The sequence below is a fragment of the Sebastes umbrosus genome, chromosome 15 (genome assembly GCF_015220745.1).
Source record: "Sebastes umbrosus isolate fSebUmb1 chromosome 15, fSebUmb1.pri, whole genome shotgun sequence".
Taxonomy (NCBI): domain Eukaryota; kingdom Metazoa; phylum Chordata; class Actinopteri; order Perciformes; family Sebastidae; genus Sebastes; species Sebastes umbrosus.
Genome location: NC_051283.1, coordinates 7,776,001 through 7,791,763, shown reverse-complemented (window position 1 = coordinate 7,791,763; position 15,763 = coordinate 7,776,001). Strand labels below are relative to the sequence as shown.

General features: G+C 37.0%; 1 protein-coding gene and 1 long non-coding RNA gene across 2 annotated transcripts; one reads left to right on the top strand and one right to left on the bottom strand.

The window, feature by feature from the left end:
- The first annotated feature begins 1,109 nt into the window (after positions 1-1,109).
- LOC119502725 lies at positions 1,110-4,916 on the top strand. Its single transcript, XR_005210147.1, has 3 exons — positions 1,110-1,470; positions 2,152-2,310; positions 3,045-4,916. It is a non-coding gene; the product is annotated as an uncharacterized LOC119502725 (long non-coding RNA).
- A 2,503-nt stretch (positions 4,917-7,419) lies between these two features.
- LOC119502727 (CMP-N-acetylneuraminate-beta-galactosamide-alpha-2,3-sialyltransferase 1-like) lies at positions 7,420-15,384 on the bottom strand. Its single transcript, XM_037793882.1, has 7 exons — positions 15,136-15,384; positions 13,741-14,017; positions 11,716-11,912; positions 11,311-11,478; positions 7,981-8,026; positions 7,739-7,858; positions 7,420-7,593 (listed from the first exon to the last, which is right to left on the bottom strand). Exons 2-7 carry the CDS (start codon positions 13,987-13,989, stop codon positions 7,426-7,428), a joined length of 948 nt encoding a protein of 315 aa, XP_037649810.1. The 5' UTR covers positions 13,990-14,017; positions 15,136-15,384; the 3' UTR covers positions 7,420-7,425.
- Between the last annotated feature and the right edge of the window lie 379 nt (positions 15,385-15,763).

Genomic DNA, 15,763 nt, shown 5'->3' with positions numbered 1-15,763 from the left:
GATATTTTGCTATGACTTAGGTAATCTCAAAACATTATATTTACTATGTATATACTTTAACTTATAGATGCAGAAAGCTGTCCTATCTTTGTATTTGCTTGCCTCTGTTATGTATTTAACTTTATATAAGACATCTGTATTAAGCTGAATATCACGTGTTCAATGTAAACTAGTGATGTGTTGTTGCGAACGAGCCGACTCTAAGAGCCGGCTCTTTTAAGTGAACGATGGGTGCCAGCGCCCGTCCGAGTGCCGTTTTTTTATTTATTTTTAATTTTTTTATTATTTCAAGGCAGAATGATAGGACGATCTTCTCCACGATCTTCTCCACTCCATGCACTGACTGACAGAATATTGTGTTATTGACGTCCGTGCGACCACTCAGGTGATGACAGACAAGGATCATAACATCAAGCAGGAAGGGGCGGGGGTGCACGGCGCGCTGACGGTCTACAGGTACACAGCAGGAGGGAGAGGAGGAGAGAAAGAGAGAAAGGAGTGCGGTGCGCGAATAGCAGACAAGATGACAGACAGTCGGAAACGAAGCAGCATGTAAAATTATGGTATTCTGGAAATTATAAGGTTTAGTATAATCATATTGATTAATTTAAGTGATATATGTGCACACATAAGATAAGATAAGATAAGATTAACCTTTATTAATCCCCGGAGGGAAATTCAGGTGTCAAAGCAGCAACATCAGCAAACAGAGTGAAACACAGGAGAGGTAAAGGTATACACAAATTATAAAAACAATAATAGAGATATAAAAGATACAGAGTGAATGGGTGAACATAGTGTATGCAGTCCGTCAATAAATAAATGTAATATGTACATATGTGCAGTCTATAAAGTGGTATATATAGGATGTATAGTGTAAAGTAATTGTAAAGTGCGCCAGTGGTTAGAGTCCAAGATGGTTGCAGATAGTGCGTGTTTGAAGTTCTGAAAGTTCTCATAGTTCTCATATGGGGGTCAGCCTTGGTTGTGGAGCCTGAAGGACTGACCCAGGCACTTTGTGTTGTGCCGAGAGGGGATATATATACATATGTATGTATATATATTGACATACTAATCATAGGTCAAAACAGCGCTAAATTTGGCTGAATTATAAAAGGCAGAAGTGGTAAGAGTCGGCTCTTCTTTGGTGAGCTGAGCTCAAATGATCTGGCTCACTAAAAAGAGCCTGAACTCCCATCACTATACTGTCCAGGCTCACGGTGGGCGGGGCTCCATGTTGCCATGACAATGACGTCAATGTTGGTGTCGAGTAACCAAAGGTCAAAATAAAGACAAGTGAATGAAAAACGGAAGGAAACTTAACAGGCTGCACAGAATGAGGACACAACATCTACCAAATCATCTCAAACACTTCACACTCACTCTCTGCAGCGGGGTGTCGACATATATGTTGTCCGGGAATCATACGTTTGATTCCGCCGGTAAGGAGACGACGTCAGACAGCAGAAGGTTAGGGTCACACACAAGCTAACAGCAGCTAGCCTAGCCTAGCCTAGCCTATAGGTCGTTGTGCTAACAGGAGCTAACTAGTGCTAACAGTTGCCACATTACAGTGTTTGCTTTGGCAGGCTGCCTGACTAAACAAAGTTACTTTAAAGCGGTTCGCCAGCGATACAAATCCACTTCCGCTTGTTATTTAAGGCTACAATGCTACTTAAGTTAGCTTTTGTCAGTGTTGCAGTCAGTCAGTCAGTGGAGGACACAGTTCACAGTTAGCTAGCTGGCCTTGCTACAGTGGATGTGTTCCAGCTGTGTAACTTCACTGACAGCACTGTACCGTTATACTGCACCACTCTGTCTGTCTAATATGTGCCTAACCCGTTATAGCTACAAGGAAGGTCATTTAACCCATGCTTCCATATTAATGTCATAGCAAGCTAGCTTGTTAATCTTTGCAAAGCAGTGCAATGAGTAAAAGATCAACAAAGTTTTTTGACTCATAGATTCATAGAAACACACATGGCAGATGCTCATAAATCATGACACTTAATAGATGCTTAGCAGTTGCATATCTTTGTGCCTTTGTCATTGGAAGTCGTCCTCAGCATCAGTGTGATTAGACTTGCACAGTATAATGGAAATGAGGTCAGGCTAACTTCTCTTCCTCTGCATTTTTTTTTTTTTTTTTAGGAAAATACAAGACTGCAGACAATGATGGGATCTGGATTCACTACGGACATCTACAATGTGTTATCAACAGTGGATGTTTCCTTCACTGACAGCACAGATCCGTTATACTGCACCACTCTATCAGTCCATATGATCCTAACCCGTTATAGCTAACAGAAGGTCATTTAACCCATGCTCCATGTTAATGTCACAGCAAGCTAGCTTGTTAATCTTTGCAAAGCAGTGCAATGAGTGAAAGATCAACAAAGTTTTTGACTCATAAATTCATAGAAACACACATGGCAGATGCTCATAAATCCTTCCACTTAATAGATGCTTAGCAGTTGCATACCTTTGTGCGTTGTCATTGAAAGTCGTCCTCAGCATCAGTGTGATTAGACTTGCAGAGTATAATGGAAATGAGGTCAGGCTAACTTCTCTTCTTCTGCATCTTTTTTTTTTTTGGTTTGTAAACCATATTTTGTTATCAAATCAATCAGTGTGAAATCTATGGTTTATTATCATGTTTTTTCACAATAATTAATTATTATTATTATTATTATAACAATACCTTTATTTAAAAATCGCTTTTCAAAACAAGTTATGAAGTGCTTTACATACAGTTAAAAAAGACAATATGCAAAGAGTTCATAAAATATTATGATAAATACAACAAAAGATAATAAAAAACAGTAAAATAAATAAAAAGCAAGCTGGAAATAATGCGTAAATATCATTGGTTGTCATGTTGTAGGAATTTCATATCAACAAAATGCAATAGAGAGCAAATGTTTTATTTTGGTATTACATATTTATTTTATTTTATTTTATTATTTTTCAGTTAGACTTGCACAGTATAATGGAAATGAGGACAGGCTAACTTCTCTTCCCTCTGCATTTTTTTTTTTTTTTAGGAAAATACAAGACTGCAGACAATGATGGGATCTGGATTCACTACGGACGTCATCTACAGTGTTTTATTATCATGGTCAGATGGCCATTTTCCAGACTGTTTGCTGCCCTTGCCGAGTTTCACCTGCGGGTAGAAGCCCTCACAGTTTTTTAGCATGCTTCAAAGAGATATCTTATCCTGGTCCTGCTGACTAGATTTTCCATATACTTGTCAACATTGTGACTTTTGTCTCTGCACATTATCGTCTGTGACTGAGGTTACAAATGCACACGGGTAGTTTGAGGCTGTAAACATCCCCGACTGGAAGCTGTCTATCTGCAGAGCTTTCAGTCTGATGTTTGCTGCTGCCGGCTGCCTCCAGCTCCACAGAAATCTCCATTTATCTGACCTGCTTTTTTTAAAAATCCAAACTTAATTGCCTGAGAAGGTTGTATTACTAATAGTAATTAGGCCCTGTAGGTCACATTTGCACCGTAACTTTTATGTTTTCGTGTTCTGTATCCTCAATATCAGTTGTTCCGACTCAGTTCATGTAAACATCCTACACTCAGCTGTAATCGGTTGCGGCAGAGGCTGAGAGAAGGTTGTTTACTTGAACTGGCTGGAAGTGACATAAAGCGAGCTGATTGAAGGGCATCCACATCAAGGTCATATACGTCACAGGTTTACCAAGTCATTAAACAAATACAAATTGATACGCGATTTTAAGTAAAATTACCAAACATTTGTTTGCCACAACCTCTCAGAGTTATATTTGTGTACTTTTCTTTCATTCATTGTACTTATGTTTAGTTGCTTTGTTGTGTTTTGTCTACTTACCTCCATGCAAAGCGCTATATAAATGCAAATTGTTAGTGTTTTTATTTCATACCACTTTAAATTGAAACTTGTTTGGCTTTTTAATGAAGCTATTTAAAGACATTATCTTGGGCTTTGATGATGTGTTTTAGTTTTGACATGTCATATGCTAAGTTATTTATTGATAATTAATTAATTGATTTTAATAATGTAATTAATTAATAACGAAAACAATAATTAGCTCCAGCCCTAATAAATGGTTTAATAAAATGCTCATTACCTTGTTTCCTCGTTGCTTGACAGGGTGTGGTGCTGTTATGCTGTTTTTTTTCCCCTTCAGGCAAAATAAAAGAAATATAATCATGCAGCGAGCCCTGTCAGAGTGAGAGTTTGCCTGTGTTGAATGTTTATGCTAATTGCTGACATGAAAACTATATGCGAGCCAGCTTAAAGTATAGTAGTTTTGTTCTTTAACTGATGGAAAGTGTTTTGTAAAAACACAGCGCTCCTGTTAATGTAATACAAGTGGTTGGACATAATGTCACCTAAAATAAGATGTGTGGACAAAAACAATATATAAGAGTAAATGATAAAAGATTGTACACGGTATGTTTCAGTGGATGAGCTGCAGTTCAGCTCCATCAGATTTCCTGTTCCTGCCTCCACGTTGACCTCTTAAACAGACTTCTATAAATAGATGCCCTGCTAGGGCCTAACAGAGCAGTCTAATTTCTGGATTCATCCATTAATCAGCAAGAGTAGGGAGGTTAGTGAGAAAAAGAGGAGTTTATTTTTACCATAATTTGAGTGTGTAGCTCCAGTGCACCACTTAATTGTTGGGTTGTGGCTTCACGTGTGCTGCTGCGACAGACGCAATACCTAAAGGCTTGTAAACGTCAATATCTCATTTATGAATGGGGTGCTGGTTGATGATCAGATGTTTGATTAACTGTATATTTACATTATGTACAGATTTATAAGATATTTTGTAAAAAGCTGATTTAACATTTCATGCTTTGCACACATGTAAGTGATTTGAAAAATGTTGAAATAAATAAAAGCAATACAATCTGAATCCTTTTTTCTCTATCTTTCAGACCTTTGAAGTACTAATGACTACTGACAATTTTAAGTGAATTCATAAAATGTTTTCCATAAAACATTGTATGCAGCAACACCTCAGTGTGTTATGATATAGAATACAATTTGATGAAATACACACATTCTTACTTATATTTGGTAATGGGAAAATTAAGATTTTTGCAAGTACAAACCAAATATCTGTACGTTAGAGTGAAAAGCAAAAAAGGAGTTAAAAGCTTTTTGGACTTAAACAAATCAATGCATCTTTTCATATAAATATATATATTTATTAGATTTATTTATTCACTTTTAGCATCATAAAATGAACAGGGCTTGTTGGCAATGTAAGATATGTGCAACAAGCTGAAGATTTGATTTTTTAACATGCAGTCTAACTGCAGCCCATACTCTATATTCACCACTAGATGTCATACTTGTATTGATCAGCAGCACTTCATACTAGAGCTGTTACAATTAATCTATCAGTTGTCAACTATTACATTTATTGCCTACTATTTTGATAATCAATTTATTTGTTTGAGTATTTTTTTTTAGGAAGGAAAAACTCAAAATTCTCTGATTCCAGCTTCTTAAATGTAAATATTTTATAGTTTCTTTACTCCTCTATGGCAGTAAACTGAATATCTTTGAGTTGTGGACAAAACAAGACATTTGAGGTAGTCATCTTGGACTTTGGGAAACACTGATTTTGACATTCATTCTTCATTTCTGACATTTTTCACCATTTTCTGACATTTTATAAACCAAACAACTGATCAATTAATCGAGAAAATACTCAACAGATTAATCAACAATGAAAATAATTGTTAGTTGCAGACCTACTTCACTCAACTCACTGTCATTGAGTGAATCCACCAAACCATACTACTGTACAACCATAATAGATAGTGGCAAACATTTTAATTACTTATCAGGGAAGTTGTCCTGGAGTCTGGTAAAACTATAATTCAGAGATCATTGCTGGTATCTGGCCAGTGTATGATGAGTATGTGTGAGGTGCATTGAGATAAATGTGAACTGGGACGGACCTGGGAGAGGGAACTGTGTGTAGTGATTACAGACGATATGTGGAACAAAATCTGTTTTATGCATTACAACAGGACATTTCTCTGTTCTGAGGCCTCTTAGATCCTCAGAACAATTGCTTTTAACGGTTTCATGATCTGTCAAACATTCCCGCTCTATTGACACTTTAAAGACAAACCTCAAGACACACTTTGGTTGTTCTTAGTGGTTTTAATTTGTGCACATATTATAATATTGCGTTATATGTTTCCATTGCAACCTGTTGTTCTTTTGTTGCTTTCATCGACAATATTTTGTACAGTACTTTTGTTGACTCCAGTTGTTTTTAAACGTATTACACAGATCAACTTGACTTGACTTGTTCTCTCATTAATCAAGGCCTGGTAGGAAAGCCCGGGGTTGAAGGGTGATGAGTTGATGTATTGCAGGTGTGTGGACTGGAGCAGGTTTAACAGGTTGGCAGCAATCAGGGGAGATCGGAGACCGAGTGGAGACATGAACAACACACAAACACAAAGAGACAAAACAGGACACGCAGGAGAGAGAAACACAGAGAAACACAAGGGAGAGGCAGCTGTGAAGGGCTTTGTCTGTTAAAAAGTGCTAAGTGCAGTTCAGGACATCTGGTCACCCTATAATTTGAGATGGACTTTTGATTTGAAAATATTAGAATATTCATAGATTCTTGGAGTGATTTTTAATGAGGTAACTGAACTTTTTTCTTGTGGAAAAAAATCATCTTCGGACACAAATTGTTAATCAAAGCCTATTTCTATATGTCTTAAAACACGTCTGGAGGGGCTCTTTAATTAAATCTATAGATAGATTGTATTGTCCCTAAAGGGGAAATATATATGCATCTACATAGAACAACATATAACATAAATACATTTGTACAGAAAACACAGTGTTATTGTCGTTAGCGAGCTATGGAATTTGGCACCGCTCCTTATATTTTCAACTTTCATTCATGCCAACTGCATGGATGAATAAATTAATATCACGTTAACATACAGCATGTACCAACTTTTTGGGGATATATATTCCTTTTCCATTATTATTCATATAACCACCAGATAAAACGGTGGTGCAGTGGTTAGCACTGGCACCTCACAGCAAGAGGGTCGTAGGTCCGATTCTGGCTTGGGGCTCTCCTGTGTGGAGTTTGCATGTTCTCGCTGTGTTAGCGTGGGTTTTCTCCGGGTAGTCAGGCTTCCTCCCACAGTCCAGGTTAATTGTTGACTCTAAATTGCCCGTAGGTGTGAATGTAAGTGTGAATGGTTGGCTCTCTCTATGTGTCAGCCCTGCAATAGGCTGGCGACCTGTCCGTGGGTGTACCCCGTTGCCCAATGTCAGCTGGGATCGGCTCCAGCACCTCCGCGACCCCTAACGGGATAAGATGATGGATGGCTCAGTCAATGCAATTGATGCAAAAAGACAAACAAAAATGACTTTTAGAATCCTTTAAAAAAGCTGATTATCTTCTTATCGTGTAGTTGCTCAATAACTTTATATTCCTCCATTCCAGCATGCGGTCCAGTTCCCAGATGTTTGTTTCTGAGAATTTCAAAGTAATGGTTCCAGTTTCCGTCTGTGTCAGGTCCGAACCCAAAAACGTTGACCTGAAAACAAAAATCATACCACAAAGCTCAGCTGGATTTAATGTTGCCATTAAACATGGTACTAATTTGAATAAACACTTCATAACATTTTCATTTGTCAATCTATAGCAGGAAATTGTTGCTATAATGTGTAATTTGAATTCACCTCATCACAAATGCACATGCTTAAAAGCAAAGCCATGAAGCCAGTGGATGGATACCTGCCCTTATTTCCCAGCCACATTTCATGGACATATTTCATGAAAGCTGGATTGAGGATCATCACCTGTTATGAATCAGAGTGACATTTATAAACCATTCCTTTCTGCAGTCAAAGCTCGATACAGTACAATGTATTGTGACTTATCAGATATGTCAGTTTCATGCGACATCTTTTAAAATACTCACCAAATCCTTGTTAGCTATCCTCCTTGAGTTCACAGCATGGTTTTCCCTGTTGGAGATAACATTCATTGTTAAATTTAGTAGAAAATAAACTGATTACCAAGTATTATTTAGTAATGATTATATAACACTATTTTTCAGATTGAAATACAGTGTTAGTAAATTCATACGGGTCATTGCAAAACCAATAACTAAGGAATAATGAGACTTTATACACGTCATGTGTCAGTAAAGCCTGTTTGCATTGTTACCTGCTTCCAGATTGAAGAAGCTATGAAGTGTCTGTCTGGTTGTGTCACAAATTAGTAATGTTTTGTTTTGATTTATGTTTGTCTGTAGCAATGTGAGCTGAGGTTGCATTGTTGTTAGTTACTGTAGGACGTCTCTCAGGTCAGTTAGGGAGGAGCAGCCACGCCAATACAGTAAATACTGAATGGATTGTCCTAATTGCAGTGCAACATAAACAGTGAACAATATAATGCAGTTGATGTAATGCAGTTTTGTTTTGATTGTGGATATGGGTACATGGATATACTGATCTCCTACATCCCTTAAACAGTTAGAATATAAACAATATTGTTTAAATTTGCTCCAATCAATATTTTGATTTAGATTGGCTTTAGCGGCTAATGAGCCAGTTGATTTGTTAATACATTCGTTGGATGGCCAGAAATACATCTCTAAATTAAAGGTCCCATATCGTGCTCATTTTCAGGTTCATTCTTATATTTGTGTTTCTACTAGAACATGTTTACATGCTTTAATGTTAAAGAAAACCTTTATTTTCCTCATACTGTCGGAATGAATATACCTGTATTTACCCTCTGTCTGAAACGCTCCGTTTTATCACATTTCAACGGAATTGCAATGGAATTGCATTGCTAGGCAACAGTTTGGGTCCATATTTACTTCCTGTCAGCTGATGTTATTTACATACACTGCAACAGGAAATAAACTGGGACACATTCAGAATGTTTACGTTTAAAACCGTGTAATGGTCTAAATATTGTGCTTTTGTGACATCACAAATGGACAGAAATCCAAACGGCTTGTTTCAAACGCACAATTTCTGAATACGAGCTGTGTGTATTTCTCCATATATTGAGCATTTTGATAGTTTAACAGTATTAATATATATCACTTAAACCTGCTTTATAATGTAAAAGACCTGAAAAAAAACTAAAATCTCACTTTTTACAATATGGGACCTTTAATGCTAACGTAGTGGCTAATTTCTTGCCATGCACACCATGTGCCCAACAGTTGCAGTGGTCAAACATTTCATTATTTGCTGGCCCCCTTTTGTGATTGGTCAACCGAAAAAAACTCCTCGGACTCCGCTCCTGCTCCGCTCTAACTACCTGTGTTTGAAACTAGTCGCTAGGCATGTATTATGCAAATGTGTTACTCGGTGATATCACCACATTACGGAAGAAAAGGCGGGACTTCCATCAAGGCATTTCAGGCAGTTCAGGAGCAGTGTTTCTGTCGGGGAGAGAAACTCCCTTTGGGGTGGACTTTGGGCTTTGTAACTTTGCAGACCTTTTGCATGCACAAAAACACTATATAACACAGTAAAGGAAAGGGAAAAAAGGACAAATCATAATAGGTCCTCTTTAAACAACATATTCTGCCTTCTCTCCCAAGTTTGGCAAATAAAACCCACCACAAAAAAAGGTTCCCTTCCTGAAGCACAACTCAAGTTTATCCAAATGAAATCAACATAAATGGAGGTAATTTTACGAAAAAGAACATCCCTTACGTCCTTGTAGACAGGGCAGAAAAAAACAAAAAATGAACCTCATTCTCAATTTCACCGAGCTCATACAACAAACAAAGTCTGTCGTCCTCTGATGTGGCATTAAACCTGCCGGTCTCTCAGGCTAATGAGTCCTGAGCGTAACTGTGCACATAGGGATCTTTGTCTTTTGTTTGTATTATACTTCACATAAAGTTCAATGCTGTAGTTATCCTTTATGAGACAATAAGTTCTTAATTTTTGTTTACACCAAATTACAAAATAGCATTTTTCTTTCTGTCCCAATTAAATATCTTTTTAGCGAGTCTCTGATCAGACATCTAAGTATTCCAAAATCGAAACATTTGACATTCTGCTGCCAGGATTTTAATGGGCATTAATAAAAGGGAGCACATTGCACCAGTCCTGGCATTATTGCACTGGCTTCCCCTACAATTTAGAATAAATTAAAAAATGTTATTACTCACTTTTAAAGCACAACTTGGTCTGACCCCAGAATACATAATGGATCTCTTAACACCCTATACGCCTGTACGTGGTCTGAGATCATCTGATCAGCTACTTCTTGCTGTTCCCGTTTCCAATTCTGTGACGAGAGGCGATCAGGCTTTTGCTGTCAGGGCTCCCAAACTCTGTAATGCACTTCCTATAGAGATACGATCATCTAACTCTGTATCCACTTTTAAAAAACTTTTGAAAATGCATTTTTTTAGGGTAGCATTCCTTTAAGTAGAAAGGTATAAATACATGTATGTACACATCCGTTTCTGGACGCACATTTATGTATATATATATATACTGTATATTTGTTTTATCAACTTGTCCTACTATTTTACCACTTCTGTTATTATTGATATGCTTTGTGATGTTCTGTTTTAGCAGTTACCATATATTTTACTTTATTTATCTGCTTTTATTGTCTTGTAAAGCACTTTGTAACATCTGTTTTGAGAAGTGCTATATAAATAAATGTATTATTATTATTATTATTATATTATTTATGTATGATGTTTGGAAGATCCCATCCCATATCTCCACTAATGGCCCAAACTGAAGTCAATTTATGGAATCCCAAAAAAGATTGCTGTGATGCACAGAATTACAACTTTTACGGTCACGATATCCCCAAACACCAGAGGCATGCTGGATGTGTAAAGAAGCACGTTCGCCATATCAACTTTATAAGGTGAAAACATGTCCATGTTCTACAATAGCACAAATTAAGTCATTCAAGAGCACAAGTATAGAAGCCTGCGGATAGCCGTGTCTCCCACACATCACCCCCCTCTCCCTCTTGGCCCTTTTGAATTGGTCTCTCTGTTGATCGGTCTGAGGATGGGAAGTTTTAACAACTGAGCTAAAACTGGATTGCAATAAAAGGTTTACCTAATCCCATTTATTGCTCAGAGGAGAAGCTATTGCTTATGGGCATGTCCAGCCTGCAGTTTACCACACAGTCAACTACAAAGCTTCCTTATAGTTATATTGCTGTACTCAGTCATCAAAATGGTACAGGTATTGTTTTTGAATTAACAGATAGAAATACAGATAGCAGCTCTGTTTTACACACCCACCCTTGGTTGAAGCTCCTGAGAAGCCACAGCAAATCCTTTATTTTGAATGGAAACAGCACAAGATGAGTGATGTTGTCCAGATGAACAGCACTCTCTGGATACATGACATGATGAGTTGTTTTGGTCCCAACGTCTGCTTCATACCCTTTGGTTCGGCCATGGTTCATTCTAAAGGATACAGAGGAATACAGATTTATTATCATGTAGTTAAAGAACAATTATATGATCACTGAAGGTCACATAACATGGAGATCCTGAATCAATATGTTGCTGACATGTGGCAGATAAATGTTGTATCTAGGTTACTATTTCTGTTAAATCACGAAGGAAAATGTTCAGAATTTGTCTTCGTCTCAACGTCATTGTTCAAACTGGATTTTTTAAAGATGGCAGCTAATGATTTACCTTATTACGATATCATGAATATCTATGAGAGGTCCATAGCGTGATCCCTTCAGATTACCAGAGTTCCCCACCACAGCACAAGTCCTGCAGCGGTCAGGACTTATCTCTACAACATCTGGACTGGGTGGGAACATCTGGAACAGGTTGTCCACTGTTGTATTGTAGAAACTGAAGTCGTCGCCCGCTCTCTGTAAGTGCTGACACACATAACAGAAAAAGAAGCATCAGTTTACAATTTAATCACATACCAGTTCCACATAGTTGTGGTATTTAGAGCTGCAATCATCAAGATTTCCATGAAGTCAAACCCTGTTTTTGGCACTATTCATAATCAGATTTTTTTTTTTTCCAATAGCCAATCAATGTACCGTATTTCCATTCTTTAATCTCTTTCACACGACGACCCCGGTACCGGGATGTGGCCTTAACGCTACTAAAACAACACTCCAAGTGTATTTTGTACAAACAATGTTTGTTGGCAATGATTTTAATATTTTAGTTACAAATTATCAACGTACGAGAAATTGCATTTTTACTCTATTATATTTTTGACTGTTTTTATATTAAATGTACATACTTTACTTTGGATTATTTTTTGTTATCTTGTTTACATTGTTATTGAGTCAAGTTTTACTTGATTATATTTCATTATTATAATAAAACTACTCCATTTGGAGTCAAAATTATACAATACAATTTAGTTGTTTTTAATTGATTTTATATGGTGCACAATGGTAGAATGTGATGATGCAGAGGGTAAATGTCATGGCCAAAGGCTCCATTGTGTGCACATAGCCTCCTGTAGTGGACATCAGTAGTATTTTATTGACAGATTCCCTTTCAAGAGGTAGAAACCCCATTTGGCACACTTGGTATCCAAGTGGCCAAATGGAAAATCCGCCTGGTCCTGTCCTTACTAAAACCTTTGTAGAATCTATGTGCTTTGTGTTATTTATATGTGCTTTGGCACAGTTGTAGTCAAGGAGATGCTGAATGAATTCAGTGGCATCTCTGTGCATGGCATCATTGCTATAATGGTGTTATCCACTGTCTAATCTAGAAAACATTTGTAGGCGATGATAAAAAATTAAATTTTTCCTTTGTTCATCACAATTTACTCAGTCATAGTAACAGTCATAATGTTACTTACACTGGGGATGAATTATCTGAGGTCTTACCTATCCATAGAGACCAAGATCATGCATATAGACCTGGTAGATGTTGAGCTATTTTGATTTATTTTGGGCACGTCTGTCTAGGTGTACCACACCTTCTAGCACCCTAGGGCTTGGTGTAATTGTATAAGTGGTTAATTACCCCTCTACTTATTGGTTTTCATTGTTGGTGGCGGAATTGTGAAGCACTCACAGAAAATGCAATGTCTTTGGCATTTTTTGACAGTGACAGTTTTAAATATTACAGGACGTTATGGAACAAGAAGGAGCAGCCACAATGTGCTGTTACGTGCTTATTAAACTGCACTTGCTGTTACTACCAGTAACCAGAGGTGTCACTAAAGCAACCATTAGGCTACCATATTGGCATCTTTTACTGTTTGATGTGGCAAACTTTAGCAAAAGGTTGCTTATTTACACATCCAACGGTTACAGAGCAACATTAGCATTCATTTGGAGTTGTTTTACTGGCCAACTGATGAATGTAAGTCCAATATTCTCCCTCTTTCAGCTCTGTTTTTGGTCTCCATCAACTCCCGAGGGAAATATCTGGCTCTTTAGTTGCTAAATGCTCCACTATGTTCACCAGCTCAGTGTGACTGCCGTGCCAAACAAATTTGCACATATACAGTAGATGATTATTCACTGTTAAGGATATATCCTCCTCTTGGTCAAAACGAGAACACCATTGACACTAAACTGGCTCCACTTGTGGTAAAAATAGCTTCCTCTTTCTAGAGAAGTAAGAGATAAAAAGTGTGCAGAGAGCCCAACATAGTTGCTGAACAATTAACAATGAAACAGAAGCCGAACATTTGTGCTGTGTCTTTAAAGATAAGTTGACATTTACCTTCCACCAATTGAAAGTTTCCTCTGAGGTTGTATAATTTCTTGACAAAAAGGGCTTGGGAGATGCACTGATAAGTTCCCTAAACCGAGGATCACCCTCTGTTAAACATCTGTGACAGGCACAAACACCTGAGTGCAGAAGGCGGAGGGAAAATAGGCCTACAGATAAGTTCCATGAAGAATTGGACAACACACCAATGGCAGTGATGCACAGTAAGCAAATGAACATTTTTCCCGCAGTGGAAAGCATCTCTGCAGCGTGTCACTCCTGAAGGAATCTGTGGATACAATATGTGATGAAGCACACAGGTGAGTCAGATCATGAACGTGGGACACCATTATGCCAGAGAATGAAACTGTCTGCTCTCATGTCCTCTGTAATTTATAGCCACATTGTCTCGTCTATTATTCACATGTGTCCTCAGATGGGGCAGAATTACATAAAAAGACAACAAAAGGTAAGGATAACAATGCAGCTTAAAATAGTTTTCGGAACTACAGCAGAACCATTGTCTTTTTTCATAGATCATTGGGTTACAGCTGTTGGCATTCAAGACAATTTGATGGTAATGTCAATTCAGTGGATAATATTTGACAGACTTCTGTTTGATATCAAACAATGAACAATGAACAATAAATCAATAAAAAATATTATTCAATAAATTACCTAGCATATTAACTGTAATGTTAGATTATTTTACTGCTCTGTGGATATATTCATGCCCTAAATGTTATTTTTACAATTTGAATATTAAAAACTTTATGAGGGTGTAACTGAACTAATAAACAAGAATATAAAAAAAGAATCAGGAAATAAATATTTTACTTTAGATAGATAGATAGATTCATTCATTTAACTCATAATAGATCCCACTTCTCTGCATTTGTTTTTATTTTGCATTTATTTACTTATTTACACTGGGGTTATATATTGCATGTTTTTGATGTGCATTTGTACACATTTTTCATACTTCTCATTTATTTTTTTAAATTACATTATTTATTTATATTATATAATTTTAATGTAATAGTGTAATATTAATAATAGTTTATCAAGTTTAAGAGGTTACATTAGGAACAGTTTGAGACAAGAGGGAGAATATTTAACAGTAGTGTGAGCATTACAGCAATGATATTTAACTTTACTCAATTAATACAATACCAGTTTGCCATATAACTACTAACAGCACATTAACAGTGTATTCTTGTAAAAATGCCAGACAACAGCGTAGAACTAACTAAATATTCACTGAGTATCAGGACTTTATTAAAATCTTTTCTATTCTGCATTTGAACCTTTTAAATTATTAGAACACAATATTAAACTATAAATTAATTATAAAATCCCACCATCAGTTGAAATGGGTTATATATATATTTAATTTGTTTCTCTTACCTGACAAGAGATGAAAAACCGGCGAATAAGGCAAGAAAAAAACCCTTGCAGTGGATAAACCTGTGAGATGTCAACACTGATAACTTATGAACAGCAAATAGAAGTGACTAGAAGGAAGTGTTGGAGGTTTGGCATCTCCGGCAATGGGGTGTGTCAAGACTTTTACAATAAGCAAAGCTTTGTATGAATTTTACATGACTAATGTAACAAACATTTCCGACGGTTTTGAGTGTGTGACTTTTTTCAGGAATTATTTCAGTTTTATTTTTGTCTTCATTTTTCAAAAATGTGCTGAACCAAACTCCACCAAACTTTACAACATGGTCCATTCTCACCAAATCCGCCCACAGTATGCTTCGCCCTTCATCTCCCACCCTTTCCGTTTCCTTCCAGTTCTCCCGAGGTTCACGCCAAACCTATCAAACTTAAACTGTAGAACGTCTTAATCGATGCCTGAATGTATGCCTAAGTGTGATTGCTCACTGTAATCAGGCTTTGAATGTGTATCATTGATGCCAACGCACATTACCCACACATAGCGAGTCTACACATGTTATATACAATTATCAGACTAATAACTTATTGCTTATTTTATGCCTTTCTAATTATCATGCCTTTTATGTCTATG